Source organism: Mugil cephalus, chromosome 4 (assembly GCF_022458985.1).
Source record: "Mugil cephalus isolate CIBA_MC_2020 chromosome 4, CIBA_Mcephalus_1.1, whole genome shotgun sequence".
NCBI lineage: Eukaryota > Metazoa > Chordata > Actinopteri > Mugiliformes > Mugilidae > Mugil > Mugil cephalus.
The window spans coordinates 14,633,335-14,656,916 of NC_061773.1; the positions used below are offsets into that span (position 1 = coordinate 14,633,335).

General features: G+C 39.1%; 2 protein-coding genes across 3 annotated transcripts in view; one reads left to right on the forward strand and one right to left on the reverse strand.

Annotated features, from left to right (window-relative positions):
• LOC125006725 (centromere protein P) overlaps positions 1–23,582 on the forward strand; it is an 82,205-nt gene that overhangs the window by 28,271 nt on the left and 30,352 nt on the right. The window lies entirely within an intron of this gene.
• Positions 11,873–21,874, reverse strand: aspn (asporin (LRR class 1)). The gene is made up of 8 exons (XM_047583033.1): positions 21,581–21,874; positions 19,159–19,425; positions 16,625–16,737; positions 15,487–15,700; positions 14,685–14,795; positions 14,375–14,468; positions 13,645–13,783; positions 11,873–13,172 (listed from the first exon to the last, which is right to left on the reverse strand). The coding sequence occupies exons 2-8, from the start codon at positions 19,379–19,381 to the stop codon at positions 12,975–12,977; spliced, it is 1,092 nt and encodes a 363-aa protein (XP_047438989.1). The 5' UTR covers positions 19,382–19,425; positions 21,581–21,874; the 3' UTR covers positions 11,873–12,974.

Genomic DNA, 23,582 nt, shown 5'->3' on the forward strand with positions numbered 1-23,582 from the left:
ACCAGCATGAGACATATGGAGAGTATTACTGGCTGAGTGGGTTCCAGTGCGTGGTGGTATTGGATGGTTGCTCTCTGTTCTCTGATGACTACTGGATTTGTTACCCTAACATTCCTAGCATTTTCCCTCTCCCAGGGACAATTTAGCTCAAGAGTGATCTTTTTCTGAATCAGTGTTGGTACCATACAATATCCGTAGTTCTCAGTCCAGCACTCAGTTATTCTAGCGTCCCGCTGGTGTTTTGGGTTTTCTGAACGAGATTCCTTGTCTTTGAGCTTTTCCATGATTAGTGAACTTTTATCAGTCAGAAGAAACAGAACACGATGCTACAGCTAAAAGGAACTGTGTGTTGTCCATATCCTGCTGAGAGAGTTAACAACAGGGTACTCATTGTCTGCATGTGTTTTCAGGTAACATGTATCGTTGTTGAGCCTGAGGAAAATGAATATTTTACTAGAATCATTTAGAGTAAAATGATTTATCTGATTTAAAATGAATGTTTCTTGGTTCCCCGGTTTTTAGGGCTTTGACTTAAGGCTGTGACCCACCAAACATACAGTAGCCAGTGTCCAACTATCGATGAGTGTTTGTGGTGGAGATGTTCCAATCATGTTTTTTATTTCCCTCCCAAACCAATACAGATCTTTATTCAATATGTACGATCCCGAGCTGATCTTAAATAAACAGAATTAGTTTTGTTTTTTGGCAGTTTTGATTCTAACCAAATGAGGCCAGAGGAGGATGAAACATTTTGACTCTACAGGGATGTTAGATCAGGCTTAGTTGAAGCCGGATACCGATCTGATGCCTGGATACTTGCTTGACCGTTGACAACATTTAGCATGTTGAATGAAATGTTGAATTGGTGGTGGAACGACTTGGTCAGTGACATCACTTACATTGATCAACGTAACCAACTGGTTAATGAAGAGAGGCGAGAATGACGACGGTAAACAAATCAAACAAGAGTTAAAAAAATTCAAGAACACAAATATTTTGACAGCATGACCCTCTATAAGAAATAAACTGTAGTCCAACTGATCAACATCACTCAGGAGAGGCCTGCTTTAAATGATGGGTTGTATCTCTTCCTAGCCTCCTAGCTAATAGTAGCTCTCCCACAGACACAGAACATATTGGCTGTAGTCTTTGTGGTGGTCTAGTGTAATTGTCACAGCATTTCTCTGATGTTGACGCATGTAGACCCATGTGTCTTCATGCGCTGAGAATGGAATGGAATCTGATTACAGCTGATTTAAATGTTGCATATTAGAGTTATATCAATGTTTTATCAACTTCAGAGCAGATGGTTTCACTGTAGCCTGTTACAAGACGTCAACAGTCAACTAACCAAACATTCATCAGGGGAAAGTGCCCAACCATAGGGTGACCAGACATCCTCTTTTTCCTGGACATGTCCTCTTTTTGAGACCTTGTCCAGGTTTTTGTTTTACTAGAGTCTCAAACATGTTTATATCCAATTTGTGTGTCTCTCACTCTTTTTCACAAACTCAAATCTGGTCACCCTACTCTACTAACTCTACTTCTACTTCTATCTGAAGGCTAGATATCAAATTTCTCAGGTGGGGTGCATTGTTCTTCGTTTTAATAATACAGTATTATTACAAATAGTAACAAGTACATTGACATTATACCATTGTCTGGGTGAATCCTGGATTCTGATTGACTGCGGGGTGTACATTAAAAAGTGATGGACACACATAAAGACGTTCCGGTCAAATTACTTGATGACAGTTCTAAATGATTGCGCTGGCTGAAACGCTTTGGTAACCGTGGCACAGAAACACAGAGCATACATTATTTCACAGTTTATTTATCACAAAGGCAATACAGTTGACAAATTTGTGATTTTATAGTTAACTTTAACCTATTTGGTGTATCATTTTTTATGACTGGGATCCAGCGATAGAGAAAGACAAGAGAATATGAAAAGAAGGTTGATGCAACACAAGGATGTGACACCAAAGGAACTGGACAATTTAGGGAATGATAAGGATGAGATTAACACAAAGAAAGCCACAAAATGGGCAGTTAAAACCCTTAGAGACTTCCTGGCTCAGAAAAACATGGACATCAACTTTAATAGCTACACTGCCACTACTGTCAATGACATTTCGGGAGATGTTAAATAGTCCGCTCAGCCGCTAATTGTGGAAAAATGTATGATTTCAATGGTAATAAAAGCAACGTTAACGTATTAATAATTGACCTAATATTTATTTATTTCGTGAGTAACCATGGCGTAAGCGGGATAATGCCCTTCGAGGTGTCCATTATCAGAAATGAATGGACTTCGATCATGGCCACCTCGTCGGGCGTCATCCCTGACTTATTTTAGATGTAGTCAGTGACTAAATGTTATTTTTGCTGGCTCTGTTTTGACTTTGATCGAGTTGGAATCGGCTCATTGCTCCTGTTCAGCTCAACTACTAGTACTAAAATACTAGTAATTAATTTAATTAGATTTAATTTGATGAATCATATACATCCAGTTGTACAGTAGCCTGCTCTGTTTTCTCCATACTACAGTTACAGTTCATTGATGTTATTGTTTGTGGTTAGAGTGAATGCATTTTTCATGTGTTTTGGAGGCAGGGGAATTCTGGGAAGTTCCCATGTTAATGTAATTATGTCTGTTTAATAGGACATTGTGGTCTTGAATGTTTCCTTCTGTGCTAATTGTGATGAGGAGAACACAACTGTCTCCTCAGCAGTAGACTCCATCTGGATAAAATCTCTTTTTACTGGACTGCTCTTCAAAAGCTCTGGCTTTAACATCGCTACTGGCTACAATAACAGTGTGATTCTGGCTATGACCGTCTGTCTCTATATTCCTCTGTCTGTTTCTCTCATTTCTGCGCTCTTGTGTGTCCTTGTGTCCTTTCGTAATAGTACAACATACATATCACACATGCTAAGGCAGTTTCAGGCATAATTTTAACATAATAAACCCAAACAGTTCTTATATTTGACAACAGCTCTTTCAGTCCATGTGTTTTTGTTCATTGATTTTTTTGCAGGCATCTCGATTAAAGTTGGTATGAAAAACTCTTGCAGAATCTGGAGAAGCTCATTGTCCGTGTATGGAGATGTTCAAACCTTCTGTGACGTCACCTGTTAGATTTCTGGAAAGCATCTTTGAAGCTCATTGTGGCGTTTATAGCCGTGGCCATCTAGGAAGTCCCAGACTCCACCTAGCCGACCAAATAAAAAATGGTCCAGGAGGGGCAGTTTGAGTGGAGCAAGTTGGCCGTGTTAGGCTAACAAATTAAATGGGTGTGTTATATAAACAATGGGGAAATTAGCTGAAGAGTTCATTTCTGTTCTTAAGTTGGACATTTTAACGTGGACGTTTGTTTGTGGGGGTTGTCTCTCCTATGCACCCAGCGGCAAGTGGTCATTTGAGGAACTGCAGTTTTTGGCAAACGGTGTCGGCTTCATTTTATAAGGGGTTGACGAACATTAATTGATTGGGACCCGCTAATTATATAATAAACCAAACTTTACTTTGACCCCATAGGTTTAAGACTCTTCTGTTTGAGTTGATTCTTTTGTTTGTAAGTTCCTTCATTTCTGTAAAGTTTGTTTTCTATCTGAACAGTCCACCAAGGTGTTGGAAATAATGTGAAAGTAAGTGGTTAGTGTTGCGGTTTATACTCAAACTTGACACCAAATCTAAGTTTGGCTGGTACAGTAGATGGCTACAGTCATTGTCCATGTACCTCTCATTGTGGTACAAATGTATTACACAAAAATGTAGGTTAAAACAGAATAAACACAACAGCAGTATCAGTTTCAGTAAAGTCTATATTGTAAATTGCACATCGCAGAAAGGATACAACAGTAATAAGAGAAATAGTTGTACTGATTCAGAGTAGAAACACAAGTAAGAATCAACAAAACAACCAACGTTTCAGTTGCTTATGGATCAGGTTTTACTACATTTTCATTTTTCACTTGTCTGATGCTTCCAGTTACATCCACAGATTTTTTCTCACAGTCACAGTCTTACACAAATTCATCATAGGCCAGGTTTTTCCACTCCAAAGCCAGACAGCAATTGGCCCGTTGTCCTTGTTGCTCATTTTTCATGTCAGTCTTTTCCCTGCAGAAAGCATCACTGCTGGGATTCTCTCACATGAACAAACAGGCCTTTCAGTCCTTGCCTCTAAACATTTTAATTTCACTGGCCTCATTTAGCCTTGGCTCTGTTCTGGATGAGTTGGTGGTGTATGTTTCAGGTTTGTCTGTGTGCGTGTGCTTTTGGACTGTAAACGTGTGCTGAGTGAGCTCTGACAGCCTAAATGTCCAATTTTCTCCAACTTTTGAGAGTTCTTCTCTCTGAGTCTGGCATCCTGAAGTGTTTGATTCCTCCCTGAAAGCGTCTGCAGCAGTCTGGGGAGGCTCTGTGCCTCATTAGCTGTTTGGGTTTGTTGGCAGTAACAGAGCAGGATTTGCCATGCACTAATAAACGTGAGGATGTGCTGGTTGAGAGCAGCTCTCAGTTGACGATGTTCCTTAATAAACAGAATGACGATATATAATGATTGTGTTTTAATGCTTAGGGAAAATTTCTAATCACAATATTTATGTGAATCCTAAAAGGCAAAGGCATAAACTCGCTAATGAGCAACACTGTTCATGTGTGAAGACAATGGGGTTGTTTTACTGTAGCTGAATTTCTTCCTCCTTTTGAAAACCTTTGAAATTGTGGTCAGTGTTTTTAATATGAACAGAAATCACATTTTTCCCCCATGATTCAAACATTTGTTTTGCCGTCCATGTTGTCTTAACTCAAAATCATCTCCACAAAACCTATAATCTAACAGTAACCGACTAAGTCCTGGTATTGTTTTTTTTTTTTAAAGTGGACAAATGTTTTTATGGATCTGTGTACATTTGATTAGGTGCCATTTTAGTGTTACACAACATTAAATCACTACAGAGTCAGCGATTTAAAACCGAAGAAGCCTCCTTTTCCGATTTATTTAGTTTTTTTTTTTTTTTTTTTTTAATTTTCAGAAACTCAAGAAATTACTTTGGATGTGGAGCTAAAGTAGAGGAAAAAGAACTGTTTTCAAATCAAATTGTTCTCTTACCTTTTCATGGGCTGGGTGTTGTTTGTGAAACTTTTTAGTACATTTTGTTGACATTTTAAGCGTGAAAATTCAGAGCAGAGCAAATCCAATGATTTTATTTTAGGTAACATCCTGCGTTTTGATTTGGGAAAACTAAAAACAAGTGTGACTGGTCAAGAAACACGAATAGGCAGATATGAAACAGCACTGATACAAAAGCGAAAAAGATGAGCTGAAAAATGATTACAAAAGCTGTTTATTTACAGTCTGCTAAACCACTTGCATCAGCTTTGTCCTACGTTACTGATTGTGCACAGACAGTTCTTATACATTAAGTTATTTTTACCAACATAATAGCGGTCACTTGATCCTTTTTTCATCTCAGGGGTCCATAGATGCTACTGTCTAGACTCTACTCATTAGAACTTTGGCAAGTGTTGATGCTTTTTGGCAAGACACTTGTTATTTACATATTTTTGGAGTTGGACTAATTTGTGGTGGAAGCAAATGAGAATTAGGAGGTAGACTGATATTTCAGTAGCCTCGAATTAATCAATGAGCTGTTAAGAGATTGATGAGGTTTTAGAGTCTCCAATCAGACGAGTGGCTTAAAGCAAGGGCCTCACCATTGCCCACTTGGTCCTCAGTTTACACTTAGGGAACCTGAGCTCCTCTGTCTTTAACCAGCGTCTTCCAGGAACACAGTCTAATCATAACCAATCACCATATTCTCCAGAGACAAACACGTCAAAAACCATTTAAAAAACTGCAAGGCATGAAAGCCCGATGTTTCTTCTTACGTTTCTTTGATAGAAAATATTTCCGACACACATCAAATCAAGTATCAGATATCCAATTATAGTCTCAAGAGGTTTTTCTTTATTCCAGAATAATTCTTGAGTTTTAGCAGTGTGGTCATTACTTGGGGTTAGGGATGTCACGATTACAGTTTCCTTAGTACGATTAATGTCGGAGAATTTATCACGATATTACGATAATCAGGATTATCATGCGTTGATTGATTTCACAAATCTATTCATGTGTAAAAAGACATGAACACTCCTTAAATGTCTTAAAATTTCCTTTATTTCTGTCTTTTGATGCCAAAATACAATCATATTACTAATTATATTACCCAATATTTGTATTCGTACACACATGTATCTGAGCAAAAAGAAAACCACTCGCTGAAATGTTGGATAATTCAACGTGTAGCGTCGGTCACCACCATCATGTGATATTGTCAACAGACCAGCGTGTAGCGAGAACGTCAGCGCTCAAAAGAGGAGATAATAAACAGAAACAGACATGTGGTGTCCCAAAGAGCAGATACTGAGCAAGGTAGTTATCTGTTGTTTACCTTAGTAGTCGTGAGTACCCAACGCAGTGCATGACTCTGCTGTGAAGGTGGAGACATGCGGCCGTGGTGTATTTGTGTCGATAAAAAAATTTGAAGGAGCAGCGGCTAGGATTTATGAATGGCGACCCGCCGCTCCTAAATGAATGCAGAGGAAACACTGCGTGGGTGTTGCGTAACTTTGTTTTCGTTTCATTTGAGTTGCCCTTAACTATGGTTCCTGCATAATATTTTCTGACGGTATTCACGAAACGTTACGATCAATTAATCGTAGCGCTTGATATCGCGATTAATTGTGAAAATCGAGTAATCGTGACATCCCCACTTGGGGTGTTTTTGTATCGTCATTGTTGTAGACCAGTCAGTAGGGTTGTGCATTCTGAGTCATAAGGAATCTATGTGGGAAACAGAAAAACACATCAAACGACCATAGGAACCTCATTTCTGTAGAAATCACTTCATGTTCTATGCAGATCCTCACTGAAACTTAGTAATAACAGAGGCATACAACCACTTTTAAAGAATGGCTATACACAGGTCTGCTAAATGGGTTAAAAAGGAAGCAAAACATGTTCTTATACTGGAGAACAAAGAGTGTAATGTCTTCATTAGCTCCAGCTTACACATTCTATACAGCCAGCACACTCATGTATTGTAATGTAGAGGTTGTGTCTCACCTTGACACTCGACACAAGGATTGCCTAGCCATTTTTTTTCCCCAAAAAAGTTTTATATTTTATCAGTCTGGTACAAACGGTGATAAAGTCTGAAGTTTTATGATCACTTCAACATTTTTTGTGACTATATAATTTTATTTACAGCTGCCAAACCAAACTTTTGGCAACCAGCTAAAAACATTAGTCAGTTTAATGAGTTGGCTCACTCACAGGAGTCGCCAGATGAAGCGAGGAAGTAAAGAGTGAATCTAAGTGATTTAAATGTGCCTCACACCCACATCACTGTAAATTGCTGTCAGCAGTAGTAGTATCTTTATTATGATTCATTCCAAGACCATCCGCAATGGTTTTGCAATTAAATTATGAAAGTTTCCTGAGTCCGGTTGAGTGTTTAGCTGGTTCTTACTCTCATTTGTGACATGGATTTTGAGGATTTTCCATCACTCACTAATAACGGTAGTAGGTATCTGATATAACACTCAGTTTGGGCTTTGAGAAGTTAGAGTGGCTGGAATATTCATACAGTAAATCAAATCAAATCCAAACTATTCCTTCCTTCTCCAATTTTCAAATTTTTAAGCTCACATGCTAGAAAGGAATTCATGGAAACGGTCTATGTAGAAGTATGTTTTTAATAGGTTTTTGATGAAGAAGAATTTGGGCTCAGCCGCTGATGGAGAACAGTCCATCCAGCAACCCGTGTCTCCACCTCAGAGATGCAGCCAAGTTTGAAAATGACATCTCCTCAGCTGTCAGAGTCAAGTCAATTATGATGAATCAGACTGGCTTACAAACGGGATAACAAATGGAACATCTGATTGTAACACACGTTTATATATATATAGGTGCACACATACATATACGAAAATAAATTGCCTTTGTGGGACTTATAAGGAGGAGTCTGAATTGAATATCTAATATGGTGTCATATCAATACTGTCTAATGTGCAAATGAAGCTGAGGAGGAACAAAGGAGTTTGAAAAAGTGTTCTAAATTTATCTTTGTTGGATTTTGAACATTTGCGCTGCAGAGAGGGACAAGCGATTTATTTCCCCAGTCAGTTAAATGGCCTCCAAAATGGATATGTTCCTGAGAAGAAGTGATAAATCCAGCACTTAACAGAGTTAGAGTTTTTACCAAAAGAAAAAAGAAGAAGAAGAAGAAATGAAATAAAGTCCCAGCTCTTTTCCTGAAATAACTTACTGAGACTTTGTGAGAAAGGGCCAACAAAAATAAGAAAATGAGCTAAAAAGATGAGATTAATCTTTGTGGGAATATTGCATCATCACAGCAACAAAATTAACTTTTTTTTTTTTTTTTTTTTTAAATAAATAAAAATACTGTAGTATATAAACAGTTTACACCTGAACTTTAAGTCAGGTCTTTTAAGCCATGGAGGGTGACGACCAAATACTATTAAACAAACACCGTAATAACATGGACATGTGACAAGTTTCTGATTATAAACTGAGAAGAATTAATGCTGTACTTACGAGCGCTCCATGGATCCTAATTGGGCTGTTGCAATTAGGATAAATGAACTGTGTCATGCAAATAATTCAGGGAAAAGTCAGCTGCCTTTTAATTAAGCTTTTATAAGCCCGGTCGTTCACACTTTGAAGGAGGCGGCGACTGAACTGGGGCAAAACTAATACGACGCGCGTATTAGCGTGTGAAGCATCGTCTGTTTATTTTTCCGACTGACTTCACCGGCCGAGACGCACGTCTGTGCAATATAGGAAGCTGGCAGAGTGAAGTCATGGATGGAGGAGAAAGTGGAAGGCAGGCGAGGTAGGCGAGTAAAGAGGAGTGAAAGCAGAGGGTGAGGAGAGTTAAAGCCTGAAGTTGGGACCATGTGTGTGCGGCTGTGAGACGTGGCAGAGCGAGGCCTGGCCAACTGGCAGATCTGTTCCATATGTTTCCTGGAGACAGGGAGAGAGGCAGCTCCCCTCCACCCCACCCACAGCACAAGGAGTCTTCATTTAAAAAGACAAAACAGTCACAAAAGTAAACCGTCCCCGGCGCTGTGTTGTGGGACTGCGCTGCAGCTCGTTTTCTTTTGACTGTAGATATCAGTTTCAGGTACGAGATGAGTCTCACGAATGCAGCTGGCAGGTGTTGGATTTCTGGGTCTGCAGCAGCTGGCTGCTGTTCGGCCTCCCAGAGAGACGGAGAGGGCAAAGAAAACACACAACCTGTCATGTTTTCACATTAATTTCATCACATTCCTCTGTGTGTGTGTGTGTGTGTGTGTGTGTGTGTGTTAGCTTGTTTTTGTCAGTAAGGAGAGAATTTTTTTGTGTACGGCCTCATTGAACAGTACCTCCCCAAACCTATTCTGTGGGCACGTGCATTTAATGGAAAAATGATAAATGGTGACTGACTCTCTCCAAAACTGACCCACTGTTTCACACAAGATGGATCATTCACCAGTTTTGCCAATGTATGAACAACCTGTTTAAACTGGAACATCTTATTACGCTACATTAGGGACATTGTGGGACCTTGTACAGGTCCTATCACTAAGTTTTCATGACGGCTTATAATAATATTAATCATGATTAATGATATGACTTTCATGGTTAATTTGCGATTCATCGACCTTTTTAAAATAATCTCTACTAAATGTACCTTACTGGAATATTTTACAAGTTTTTAATATAGATGGGAGTGGATAAATATGTGTGTACTGTCCATTCTTCAGAATAATCTCAAAGGTACTGCAGTTTCAGAGGATATGCCTCCTCTGTGTTTGGGGCTGTGTGGTGTTTACTGCGAGGGTGAGGAGGACTCCCGGCATCTCCTTGGTCCGGTGGTGGCTCAGTTCATGTCAGCCATAAATACATGAGACTTTTTCTCATCTGCTGTGGGTCTGCAGCTATACTTACCATCCATAGGACCATTTCCTTTGTCCCTTTGTACTTGTGGAGGTTTGTTTTTAACTTTCTGATTTCCCAAGCTTTTGGGTTGATTGAGGCAAAATCACAGGAATGTGCACTGATGTGTTATTAACACATTCATTTTGGCGTCCCTGGTTTTCTCTCATTGTTTTGAGACTGGCTCGTGCTGAAGATAGAACATCTAGCAGGTAACAAGCCAGATAGTTTATCCTACTTGGTGGAGACCAAACCAGAGCTACAATGACGGTCATTGGATGTGAAGTAGTTTAGCAATGTTTACTGTACCAACTCCACGGGACATGTCAGTGTTGTGTTTACAGTTTGCTGAACTGGCTAAAGCGTAGATTTAAACAGTTTATTTAGAGTGTAATTCAGTAAGAATACTGTATATGGGCTATGAAGTAAAACCCAAACAAATTACACGTTTAACGTAATCTAAGAAAAAAAAACTTACATCAGAATATCAATGAAACTAAGTAATACTTTTATGGTCTCTTCAGTTTACTGAACTATTCTTATATCTGTGTAATTGCTGCAGTAACTCATTACTGAATGGAAAAACTAAACGTTCAGACCTTATGTGTCTCAACTAATCTCTAGTTCATGGGTAGGAGTGTATGCAGATGATGTGCACACCTCATGTCATGTTTGTGCTGGTTGATAACTGTAAAAGATTAAAGATACAAAGTGAGATATTTAGAAGATGAGCTGCTGCTGATTGGTGCTTGTTGTGCAACACATCATGATAGTCACCACATTTTACCCGACATGACATTCCAGCTCGTGCTGTGTGATCTGATCACCTTGAGTTTCTTAAGTGACCTTTTAAAAAGGATTAACTGATCATCATTTAGCATCACCCCTTCATCCAGGTACAAACAACAGGCAGTGATATGGTGGAAAGCACACGATAAAGCTTATCACTCTACCATGCGTTGGGATTGTGTGTAGAACCGCTTTCAGAGAAATTCTGTCCTTCTTTTTTACTGTGCAGACATAAAAAATTCAACCTTATCATCTAATTCTCTACAAGACACAAATGAGCGCATTGCTTAAGAACTGGGACTGTTATGCAGACTACCACAGTCCTGGGTCACCACAAACTTTAATCCTGCCAGACACTTCACTGGCTCCATATTTACAAACTGAATTGCAGTTTCCTCGTGTTTATTTGTACACGTCTAAGAGACGTCAAGTCTTTGACATGAATCGTCACATTAGGTCTTTATTTGTACTGTGTTCTTGGCATGTTTTAGCTCAGTGCAGAATGGAAAAGTGTTTTGTGAGTTAAAATTTTCTTTAAATAATTATTTAAAGATTTATAAGACCACTCATCCTTTCATTGCATTTAGGTAGTAACTTTATATAAAAGTAGCCACAGACTTGGCAGTTATAGCAAAGTGCAGGAAAAACCATATAAAAAATGTAATTAAATTTGTGGAGTTTGTAAATTCTGGACAGGTCTCCCAACGTCCACTGACTCCTGAAGGGTTCGCTGTGACTCCTTATCGTGCAGAGACATCTGCTGGTGGAAACTGAAATAACCAGGGAAAATCAACACTGGCCCAGTAATAAAAGCAGGAATAATAGCAGAAAATATAATTTTCTGGTTCTAATTAATTATATCACTTATTTTTACTTATTTTGTAAATGGACAGAATCTGCCTTAATATTTTTTTGATAAACTAAACAATCTATACTGATCTATACCATGTGCAGGTGATTGCCTCATGCAAGTTGTTAAATTAATCATGATCAAGCCTTTATTCAAGTGTTAATGTGTGTGTGTTTTTGTGCTACAACTCAAACTTACAAAGAAAAGCAGTCTAAGACGCAACTGTGGTGGTGTTCCAGGTTTATTTAAAGGCATCCTCAATAAATATAGCACCATTTCAGAAGAGCAAACGTAGGAGGAAACATGAACATGTTTGTACAGAAGATGCTCTCAGGCATTCCAGGATGGGATTACACTACCTATTCATCATTTTTTTCATTGGGGTGCTATAGTTCAGAGGGACGTTCGGGGTATATTTTACATCGGTTACAGATAATATATCTATGCCCAACTCTGCAGAGGACATGATTTCATCAAGGACAATGTATGTTCAAATCTGACATTAGACTTCCAGCTTCTAAATAGAGACAATACAGACATGCAAATAAGAATAAAGAGATCCACAAAAAGACAGTCGAAGTGACTTATTGCACCTAATAATGCCAGCGTCGTCCATTGACTGTACAGACTTCTGCTTGAAGGAACATATATTTCAATTTAAAAGTAGTAATAAATTTAGGCTCCAGTCGTGTTACAGCTCTGGTCCATAGTAACTCTTCTGTCATGTGTATTTAACATTACTTAAAAAAAGGCAAATGGGAAGAGGTTTGTTTTGTTTGATATAAAGACAACTATAGAAAGTTTTCCACTCAGCTACATCTCATTAAATAGAACCTGATTTTAAAACTAGAAGAAAAAAAAAAGAATTAAATTGACCTGTTTTGATAATGATGCTTCAACAGTAACACCACTCGAGGCACTGAGTGTTTTTGTGTATAGTGACCAGGAGGAGGCGCTTTAGTCCTGGGAAAGTTACACCACTAAAAGCTGAGGGGAAATGAATCCCCTTTATGTGTTTTATATTCTGCTGTATAGAGTCTATCACGACTGAAAACATCTCCTAGTGTGGTAGCTTATGATTTAATTTTCATTTTGAGCGTATTTTTTTTCCCTGACTGAACTTCTATATGTAAATTGTATTCAGCAACATATGCTACAGGTTCTAATATACATTAATATAATGAGGATTTATCTTATCTCTCATACAGCTAGCCCTTTAGGATACAGATTTATCTATCAAAATTGCTTCCAGCTCCTTTCTTATTGTGTCATTTTGGCAGTTCCCCATTTCTGAGCCGTCTGGAACTTATCATTTTCGCTTTCTACTACTTTCTGAAGTTTCCAAGCTGAACACCCCTCCGTCCGGTCACGCAGCGGAAGGTGGCCGGCTGTATGTCCCAGTATTTAACAGGGTTGGCAAACAGACTGATGCCCGTGTACAGGTTCTTCTTGACACTGGCCCTGATGGGGCAGAAGTCGTTGACTCCCACGCTGCTGATTTTGTTGCCATGGAGGAAAACCACCTGAACAGACAGAGGAGATTATTAAATGTTCTGCTTTTCAACTAAGTTCATTCATTGTGATATTAGAACCTTTCAACCAGCCAAATGAGAGGGATGGAACAACCCTGTGTTAAAATTTGTAAAGTAACATATTATTTTATAGCCCCCAATGCTTTGAAAAAACATATTTTAACAATTAACAAGTGTCATTTTATGTCCCATTGTGAAAATAACTGCAGATCAAGGATTGTAAGACTGCAAAGACAAAAAGTCTGATTCGTGCCAACGCGCTACCAAAACTAGGGTCACAGACATTCATAGAAGGGACCTCACTGGCCAACAGCCATATGGAAACATGGTGTATGGTGTGATAATAAGGTAGAGTACAACATCAGCAGTAAATAGATTTCTGTGCTAAACATTAAGTTGGGTCTGGAGGTAAAGGTCTCAGATTTCAATCATGTGCAGACTTTGTAAATTATGCGAATCTCACCTGAAGGTAGCGCAAGGAGTTGAGACCTGGTGGGACCTTTTTCAGACGGTTGTTGTCCAGGTGAATCACACGGAGGTTTGGGGTGCTGATGAGGCTGCCATTTTCTACAAACTTGATCTGGTTAAATCCTAGTCCTAGCCTGCAGAAACAGTACAACATATTTAAAAATGTAATCAGGATGTTGCATCAAGTTGAAAAGTGTATTTTATTTAAGTTTGGGGTACATGACAAATAAGTTAAATTCAGATGACTGGCACCTTTTTAAATATTCATGTTTTAATAACCCGTCCTTGTTCTTGAAGAACCAGTGTGTAGGATGTAGTGACATCTTGTGGTGAGGTTGCAAACTGCAACCAACTGAATACCTCTCCACCACCCTTCCACTTTCATGTGTGTTTGAGAACGAGTGATGGCAGGTGACAGTGGTGTATAGTTACCACTTCGACAGTGAATGAAAGTCCATCTCTCAAGCTTGGTTCTATTGTAGAAACATTTAGGCACAGAATGACAGTATCTCTGAGAGAGGACCCTTTCTTTATAAGGTCCCATTATAAAACAAAAACACTGTGTTTTCATACTGATAGATCCCTCATAATCCTACACACTGGTTCTTTTAACATGAGATCAATGACCAATCAAGTTTGGTGATTACGTATTTTTGGAGTTTTGAAAAACATTCGTGTTAATCTGAACAAAAATTAGTTTCGGACAACATGTGGCTAATTTTCACCTTTGTAGGTTTTTATATTTCATGAAGTCTTCAACTTCCACCTTAGCAATCTTGTTGTAGTCCAGGCTCAGCTCTGTCATGGAGGATGGGAGGTCTGGGAGAGATAACACACCACATGTAACCAATGTAAATCTGACATTAAGCTTCAGGTGCTAGTTTATTAAGCCCGTTAAATCAAAACATGATATAAATAGACGATAGCGGTTTTGAATCCGTTAAATTCAGGTCCAGTGTAGTAAAACTTTTGATGAAGAGGAAAAAAACTAAATGTGTTCAAACCAGAATAACATGAGGTGAGGGATAATCTTACCTTTTGGCACCGCTGTTAGTTTGGCCTCTGCTATACCGACATACAAAGCAGACAAGCCGTTAAAAGCTCCCAGCTCTATTCCACTGTTGGCCAGAGGGTTGGCGCCCAGCTCTGTTTGGATATGCATATATTATCAATGATGCATTGTTACAAAAGAGAACACACATCAAGTTAATCGCAATACTATTGAGATGACATTTTCATCAGTTCTTAGAAATTTGCACAGCTTTGAGAAAACTTGAACAAGTTAATGACCCATTGATAACAAGTCAAACTGACTTTGACTTTGTTGAAATAAGATTTTAAGATCAGCGTGACGTCGGCCATTTGAATCGGATCCACTGTTATTCTGTTGGTGAGAAACTTCACATGGCTTGTTAGCCAATGATCAGTTAGACTACACTGTTATATAAACTTTTCTGTTGACAAAATGATGACATGTCGCTGGCAGCAGAGCAGATGTTCCTTTAACCATGTTATAACAACCTTTTGGTATGTTAAACAAGTAGTTTTTAGTTGCCAAAATGTAACTGCACATTAATCTGAACACTATTTCTGGATTTTGTTGTGAACATGGACCAAGAGTTGCATCTAATAACCAAGTAGTTTGGGTCACTCATATTCAACAAACCCTCTACCACACTCGTTTCTTTTTTACGAAGTGTTGATGCCCAGCCATTTTTGTTTTGTCTGAGAATTTGTTGATGTCTATTTCGCTGCTCAATGCGTTGTCGGCACTATCATTGTTCTGAGAAAAACAACAAACAAAACAAAAACAAACAAACAAAAAAACTGGTCTTACCCAACACGTGGAGGTTCCTCAAGCCTTTAAATGCGTCCTTCTGGATCCTACTGATCCTGTTTTCGTGGAAGCGAAGCTCGATGATGTTGGGAGGCAGGTTTGCAGGGATCTCGGTCAGCAGGTTGTAGGAGAGATACAGCAGTCTGAGGTGGTCCATGTTCTTAAAGGCCTTTGGGTGAATCTTAGAGATCTTGTTGTTAATTAGAAACAGGCCCTGTTGTGGAAAGACGGGATGTAAGAATGTAAAGATACTCACTAGGTTGATGTTGGGATATGTCACTCAACTTGAGATTGGATTCAAACTGAAATAAAAACTTTCTAAAATGAAAGCAAATTTAAGCCCCACTAAAATACAGGTCAGCTACACCATAAACACTTGATGACAAACTACTGTATTAGTACAAAGATGTAGTTGGACGTTGTTCCTCCTGGTTTGCTTTGATACAATACAGTTTTAGGCCTTTATGTGGTTTGTAACATGCTGAGCCTTCTCCTCAGCTGGGAGTTTAGTTCTTCCAAGGCTGTAGGCTGCAATTGTGCGGCATTATTACTGAACCGTTTCTCCTTATCTCACAGCCTTAATAGCTGCAAGATGGTACAGTCATTACTTGTAGCTTTAAGCTAAATGTGATTCATTTTAAAGCTCTAGTCCAAATCTTTTTGTTGCTATAGCAGGATGATGTGTTGTTTTCTGTTTACTGTTGTTTTCAGTGCAGCGGTCCAGATGCTGCACGGTCTGTGCACGCTTCAATTATCCCTGTTGTCGATCATGTAGGCAAGTGAAGACACGTATTAGATTTTATAATTAAATTGTAAACTTTGCAAAAGCAATACTTAATTTATTTCACACGCCATTGATTCATCTGAACAAGTAGTTTTAATGGAGAGGAGAAAATCTGGTACTCTCACTTGTTCCTTACACCATCAGCATTGCCCAGACTTGTAATTTCTTGCAGCACATGTCTGGTTCAGATTTGTGCCGGAGGTGTAACTGGAAGTTATTTCCTCATGTGGTTTATCAGATGGATCATTGTCGACTTTTGTACTGTCCAACTCCATACATGCTTCATATTTATGTCTGCTTGTTGTTAACAAAGTTGTAGTGTTGTCTGCTATGTGCAGTGAATCGTTCTCTTACATAAAGCTTGCTGAGGCCTTTAAAGTCGTCCTCCTTAATGTCGGTGATGTCATTGTTTTGGAGGTCAATCATCACAGTGTCTTCAGGAATCTTCTCAGGAATAGATATCAGACCTGTTGGCAGAAACACAAATGGCTGAGTTGAGCCAAAAGGGATGAAAATGAGAGGACAGATGTTATGTGTAAAATACTGAAATATACAAAGGAAGAGAAATTGACTGATACTCAACCACCCCTTTCTGATTTCTTATTTTTTTTGCACATTTGTTACACTTAAATGTTTCATCTCATCAAACAAATTAAAATATTAGTTCCAGATAACACAAGTAAACACAAAATGCAATTTTAAATCAAGGTTTTCATTATTAAGGGAAAACAAAATCCTGTGTGAAAAACTGATTGCCCCCTAAATCTAATAACTGGTTGGGCCACCCTTAGCAGCAACAACTGCAATCAAGCGTTTGTGATAACTTCCAATGAGTCTTTTACAGCGCTGTGGAGGAATTTTGGCCCGCTCCTCTTGGCAGAATTGTTCTAATTCAGCCACAATGGAGGGTTTTCGATCATGAACCATCTCGGCACAGCATCTGAATAGGGTTCAGATCAGGACTTTGACTAGGCCACTCCAAAGTCTTCATTTAGTTTTTCTTCAGCCGTTCAAAGGTTGCTGGTGTGTTCTGGATCATTGTCCTGCTGCAGAACCCAAGTTCACTTCATCTCGAGCTCACGAACAGATGGCCGGACATTCTCCTTCAGGATTCTTTGATAGACAAAAGAATTCATGGTTCGTTTATCACAGCAAGTCTTCCAGGTCCTGAAGCAGCAAAACAGTCCCAGACCATCACACTAACACCACCGCCAGAGTTTACTGTTGGTATGATGTTCTTTTTCTGAAATGCGGTGTTAGTTTTACATCAGATGTAACGGGACACACACCTTCCAAAAAAATCCGCTTTTATCTTGTGAGTCCACACAGTATTTTTCCAACAGTCTTGGGGATCATCAAGATGTTTTCTGGCCAAACTGAGACGTTCTTTTGGAACGCTGCCATGATGACCATTTTTTCTCAGTCTCTTTCTTATGTTGGACTCATGAACACTGACCTTAACTGAGGCAAGTGAGGCCTGCAGTTCTTGTTGTTGATGTTGTCGTGGGCTCTTTTGAGATCTCTTGGATGAGTCGTCACTGAGCTCTTGGGGTAATTTTGGTCAGCCGGCCTCTCCTGGGAAGGTTCACCACTGTTCCATGTTTTCACCATTTGTGGATAATGGGTCTTACTGTGATTCACTGGAGTCCCAAAGCTTTAGAAATGGCTTTATAACCATTTCCCTTTGTTCCTGAATTTGTTAGGATCTTGGCATGATGTCTAGCTTTTGAGGATCTTTTGGTCTACTTGATTTTGTCAGGCAGGTCCTTTACATGATTTCTTGATTGAGAAAAGGGGGCAGTAATCAGGCATCAGTGTGGCTAGAGAAATGTAACTCAGGCGTGATAAACCACAGTTAAGTTGTGTTTTAACAGAAGGGGCAAACATTTTTTCCACAAGGCCATATAGGTTTGTATTTGTTTCCCCTTAATAATAAAAACTTCATTCATTCAAAACTGCATTTTGTTTTTACTTGTGTTATCTTTGTCTTTAAGCGTGACAAACATGCAAAAATAAATAAATAAGAATTCAGGAAGGGGGTCAACACCTTTTCAGACCACTGTATATTAACTGTTGACTGTGCATGATAGTTTAAAAAAGTCTGATTAAAAGAAGAGCTCTTAGTTGGTTATGGTAAAATGAAGTTTAGTTTGTGAAAGTGCAGCTAAAACATTTTTAACCACATATTGTTGTCATGGTATATTATGGAAATGGAATAAAACTGAGCATGTGCTGTGACCTGATGTGATCATATGCCTTTTCATGGATCACACACCAGAAATGCACAAACACATTCTTTGCAGGAGGTTCTGCAAACCTGTGAGGATTTTATTAAATTACAGCTAAAACGTTTTTTATTTTTCCAATAAACCAAGACCCAAACCTACATGAAAAGTATGGGATTCAAAGTCTTCTACATCAATCCAACTGTATTGTTTGATCATGTTAATATTAACGTTTGACCAGTGCTGGAAGTTAACATGATGAAGTAGGGCCTGTCCTGCCAATGTTTCTTAGAATCGTGCTCAAAATGGCTCTCTCACAAATGTAATCAGTTTGAGTAACGTTTGCTAAAAGCCAGTGTCAAACTAACGTAGGTAACAGGGAATGTTAATTAAATTTTATGACTCATTTTGAAGGATTAATAGCACAAATACAGTCAGAATTTTGGGGGGACTGCCACAAGTAAGAACAGGGAAGTATGAATGTTTTGCATAATCTCTATCATCATCATCTCTAAGAATCTGTACTTATTGGTTTTAGACATAAGATCATATGATTTGGTTTTGAATTTACTGTAGCTCTGGATTTGTGTAGGGATCCTGATGTATTAAGAGTTAATGTAACATTGTCCTAGATGTGTTCAGACCAAATGTGTGTCCTCTAACCCTGATCCGAGCACTGCACCACTCTGGGTGAGCAGTTGCAATTAGCTGGACAGTTCTCATCTTCATAATCGTCATCATCATCATCGTCATCATCGTCGTCATCGTCATCATCTGAATCCGCCATCATGATGTCGAAGTTTTTCATGATGTCCATGACGTTGATAGGCTGGTATGGTTTGGCGTTGCCTAGTACCAGCAGGCAGAGCAGGAGGAAGATCCTCATGGTTTTATTAGAAGACTCTTTAGTTCAGTTGTAACCAGGGAGAGCTGTAGGAAAAGAGAAGTTAGGTTAGATCTAAAACTAGTTTTATAGTTATAGTTAAGTATTTTTACGGTACAGCAGAAAAAACACATAAAATCTGATGCCTACTTGATGCCTACGTTCAAGTTTTTCTTTGTGCAGAAGGGTCCAAATGAAACACTGTGTGAAATTATACACTCCACAAGATTCATAAAAGTCAGCGTCATCCATCTTTACAGGCTAACCCTACTAGTAACATGTTCTAGCTGACATAAAACTGGTGCACAGCCAAAACACTGTAGGTAGAACACACACCCTAGATCTTGTGTTCCAGTGTTGAGAGCGCGTAGACATAAATAGACCTTTGATTAGCTGGATTACTGAGTATAAATATAGAAATCTCAGGCTAAACAGTTCATGATTAATATGTTTATCATTACATCCCCGGTTATGAGAAAAAAACGCCTTCAAGCAGGGTTTTCTTTTAGTGCAACATCAACAGAACAGAAAGGCAAAACTTGCTTCTTGTTTTACTAAGTGTAATGGCATTCACAGTAAAACATTTGGACCCAGTCGGACTTGATGTCAAAACCAGTCTCTGGGAACCATGTGGACCTGTGAAGCCCTCTTTGTTTACTCATCTTTCATTGTCCAACACACAAACCATCATCTCCACTGCGCACCACTGCGAGTATCTGTATAGGTTTTTAAATCAATGGTGCCTAATCCAGTTCCTGAACTCTTATGAGCCTTAGGATTATTTTTCCTGCCTTATTGAAGAATATATTGCTAAAACAGTACATGGTAATGTATGCAGAGTTCCTGGAGGGATCACTTTCAGTGAGTGCTAATCTTTTTTCTACCAATGTTTTCATGAAACCCCATTGGAAATTGCTTCTTGCGGCCAACATAAATGTTTCTCCTGCTCTCACCTATTCGCCATCTGGGGTGATTCACCGAATGATTTATACGTCTTCCTCTATTACACATTCACAAAACCAGCAGAGAGAGGCACAAATCCTCTGGTTGCGTGCTTCACTTAATCTTGGTGGATTCTGAGCACTTCAGTTGAACGTGTAGTCCACCCACAAGTATGTGGTGGTGGTCGGGCATCCTGCTTCGGCAGCAAATACTGCTCCGCACAGACCCCTCCTCTGCGCCCCGGGTGTCTTTGTATTCCACATAGCACAAAAAGCAGCACTCTGTTTTCTTGATGTTCGCTTTGCAACTTGGCAGAAAGATGGTCTAGTTGTTGTGTTTTCTTTTCAATGAAAGAAGAAAGGCTTGAAAACCAATTTTATTCTGGTCAGACTGCTGCAGACAAATTCTACTTCTGAAGAGGGTCTGCATTACAAAAGAAATCTAAACCAGAGGTACGTCATCAGCCGTCACTGCCCTCTGATGTCTGCAGCCTCCATCAGGACTCATAAATTACAATTCCATTACGACTGCTATGAGTAACTTCTCATTGAAGTTTTCTTTTGTTTCTATGGTTGTTTGTTTAATAGTCATGAAAATCAGTCGTGAAAATGTCAGAAAATATTGGATCTGGCTTGATCAGTGCTGAAAGTGACATCTTGAGTTGTAACTAACCATCTAAAACCATTCAAGACTCAGTTTACAGAGTTATAAAACAAATAAATCATAAATTCCTCATTACCAGAGAAGCTGGGAGCCACGAATATTGAATATGTTGATGACTAATGTTTTAGAAATCATAATGAATCAGGCAAAAGTTATCTTCATAATCAATTTAATTGAGTGCAAATTAACGGCTGCGCAATTTCCTGTCCATAAACCTGTGAAGTAATTCTGTAACTTTTCATTCTGATCAAGTTTTGTCAAGTGAGACCAGGAAACTAAGACTCTAGGCAACATCCAAACAGCCATTAATCACTGACATCATCTTCCCTTCACATTTTTCCCAAAACTTGGGCGTCAGACTGTGAATCAATTTAGATGCATGCAAATCAATCTCACAAATGAAAACATTTTAAACATCCTGTTGTCCTGCCATAGAAACAAAAAGAAACATTTTACTACAGTTTGCAGCCTGATCATGTTTGCAGCTGACACAAATATGCTGCATTCTCTAAAAAATCAAACCTCTCACATCAGCCAGTAAATAAACTTACAACAATTGAGTTGTTTCTTTGTTAGTAAATCCAGGGTGTGTCCTACCTCAGGCTTCAGGTGTGTTTATGTCCTGGTCTCAGCCTCACGCAGTGAGCAGAGCAGCAGCCTGGTCCAGCTGGAAGGTTGAGAGTCAGATTCTCAGTCAATACATTCCCAGTGAATGAAGAACAGCATCACCCTCTCTCTGCAGAAAAAAAAGAAAAAACTGCACACCCCAGAACACCCCCACCGATGGAAAACTTCTGCTGTCAGGGTGAGAGCTCTCGCCTTTCTCTGTGATTAGACCATCTGTACGTTGCCGGGACTAGATTTGAAAAAGCATTGTTAGGACCTTAGTCATGTGCTTTTCATCTAAGGCTTTGAAGTGATGCCAGTTCATACTTCATACTCCTGCAGGTCTTTATATAGAACACTGGTAGGTCCGTCACCTCCCCTCCTTTTACTCGTGACTCCCTTTATTTTATGTTTTACATGAATGTGGATGGTTCCTATAGCGAGGCCTGTGGGCACTGAGGTGGACAAAGATAGTGGAAGTGTACAGCTGCTGATGCTGTTTGCTTTTTTCTGAGTCCAACATCAACAGGATTTTGGAAAGCCTGCTCTGCCAGGAGTTTTTTTTAGGGCAACGCCATCTGTTTTGTCTGAGGGAGTCCTTAATCTGGATGACTCTTTTGTTACTGACTGGCCCTGAGCAAAGAATGCTGACGTAAAGTACATGTAGACTTACATTAGATCAATAATCTGTGATCAGTAAGAGGAGGCTTTTTGAGAAGAGCCTGCCAGGGCAATGAGCTGATCATTGTTGTGCTGCTTCTCTAAATAAAATCTTTTCTAAAAAGTTTAAATATCGTGATATCTATTTCTTGATCCAGTGCATCTAGAGAGAGCGTTAAAATCACATTCTAATAGAGATTATAATATATGAATCAAATCCAGGAACTATTAGATTGTTCCAGACTTTTATTTTGGAGCCTTTTGTTCTTTTCTTTTTTTCCTGAGACATAATTGACAGATTATCACCCAATTACCACATATTTTATCCACAAAATCCACAACATCAGTGAGGTTTACTGGTTCAGGTCAGTTTGTAAAAGAGATTTTCTGTGTTGCGCTCTGCGTGATGTATGTCTTAACAAGGCACAACAGGAAATGCTTCAGCTTTACATTTGAGGACCGAAATGAGAAATACCTCCCAAGTATGGAAAAGCTAACAAGAGCTCGCTCCCTCAGGGGTTTGAGTGTTATACAATTCCTTTTTCCATTCAGTGCTGGTATTTTCTGCTGAGCTGAGCTGGAACGGCGCAGCTTATGGCAGAGTCAGACTATCCAAATATGCCCTGGTTTGGCAGCGAGACGAACCAAAATGGGTTTGGGTCTGTGTTCTGGTTTCAGTGCATCTTGTCAATGGGGAAATCATATTTTCCAAACCATCAGAGAGCTGGTTAAATGATCATCTCCTCACAAACGAGCCAGCTGAGCTCATTCTTGTTCAATATGCTCAGAAATTCATAAACTCAAAGCACTTTAACCAAATTTATAAACGTGTTTGACTGTCAGAAAACAATCTGCAGTGTAAGTAGCTAATCTCAGATGGTGCGTTTAGGTGGAAAACTGAAGATGGAATTCCTGTCGTATTAAAAAAACAAAGCCCCCGGGCTACAAAAGAGTCTTGTTTCTGTTGTGTTTTACCTGATGCAAGAAAATGAGGATGTCTTGTTCATTCATGCCTCTTGGCGTCTAAGATTTATTACAAACAGTAATGTCCTCACCCTGAACACCCTGTTTCAGGTGTACCAGCCGTTTTCATCATCAAACATGTGCAAACATTTCAGACAGTGACTTTTAAATTGATAGTTCTTGATATGTCCTTTGTGTTTTAGGTTTCTAAGGGAACAGCCGTAGTTTTGTGATGTGACACAACATCTAATACAGCGTATAATCTAAGTGAGGCTCCTTAACATGTTACTGGTAAAATCTCAGGCGAGTTAGGAAGCAGCAGCTAAAAGATGAATATTACATGTTCATAAATACAAAATAAAACACGGCT

What these genes read in the sequence shown, in the direction of transcription:
- aspn (XM_047583033.1), bottom strand. Translation starts at nt 19,381, where the DNA reads ATGAGGATCTTCCTCCTGCTCTGCCTGCTGGTACTAGGCAACGCCAAA. An exon ending in GGTGCAGTGCTCGGATCAGG is followed by an intron (nt 16,738 to 19,158) that starts GTTAGAGGACAC and finishes TTCTGCCAACAG; the next exon opens with GTCTGATATCTATTCCTGAG. An exon ending in AAGGCCTCAGCAAGCTTTAT is followed by an intron (nt 15,701 to 16,624) that starts GTAAGAGAACGA and finishes TTTCCACAACAG; the next exon opens with GGCCTGTTTCTAATTAACAA.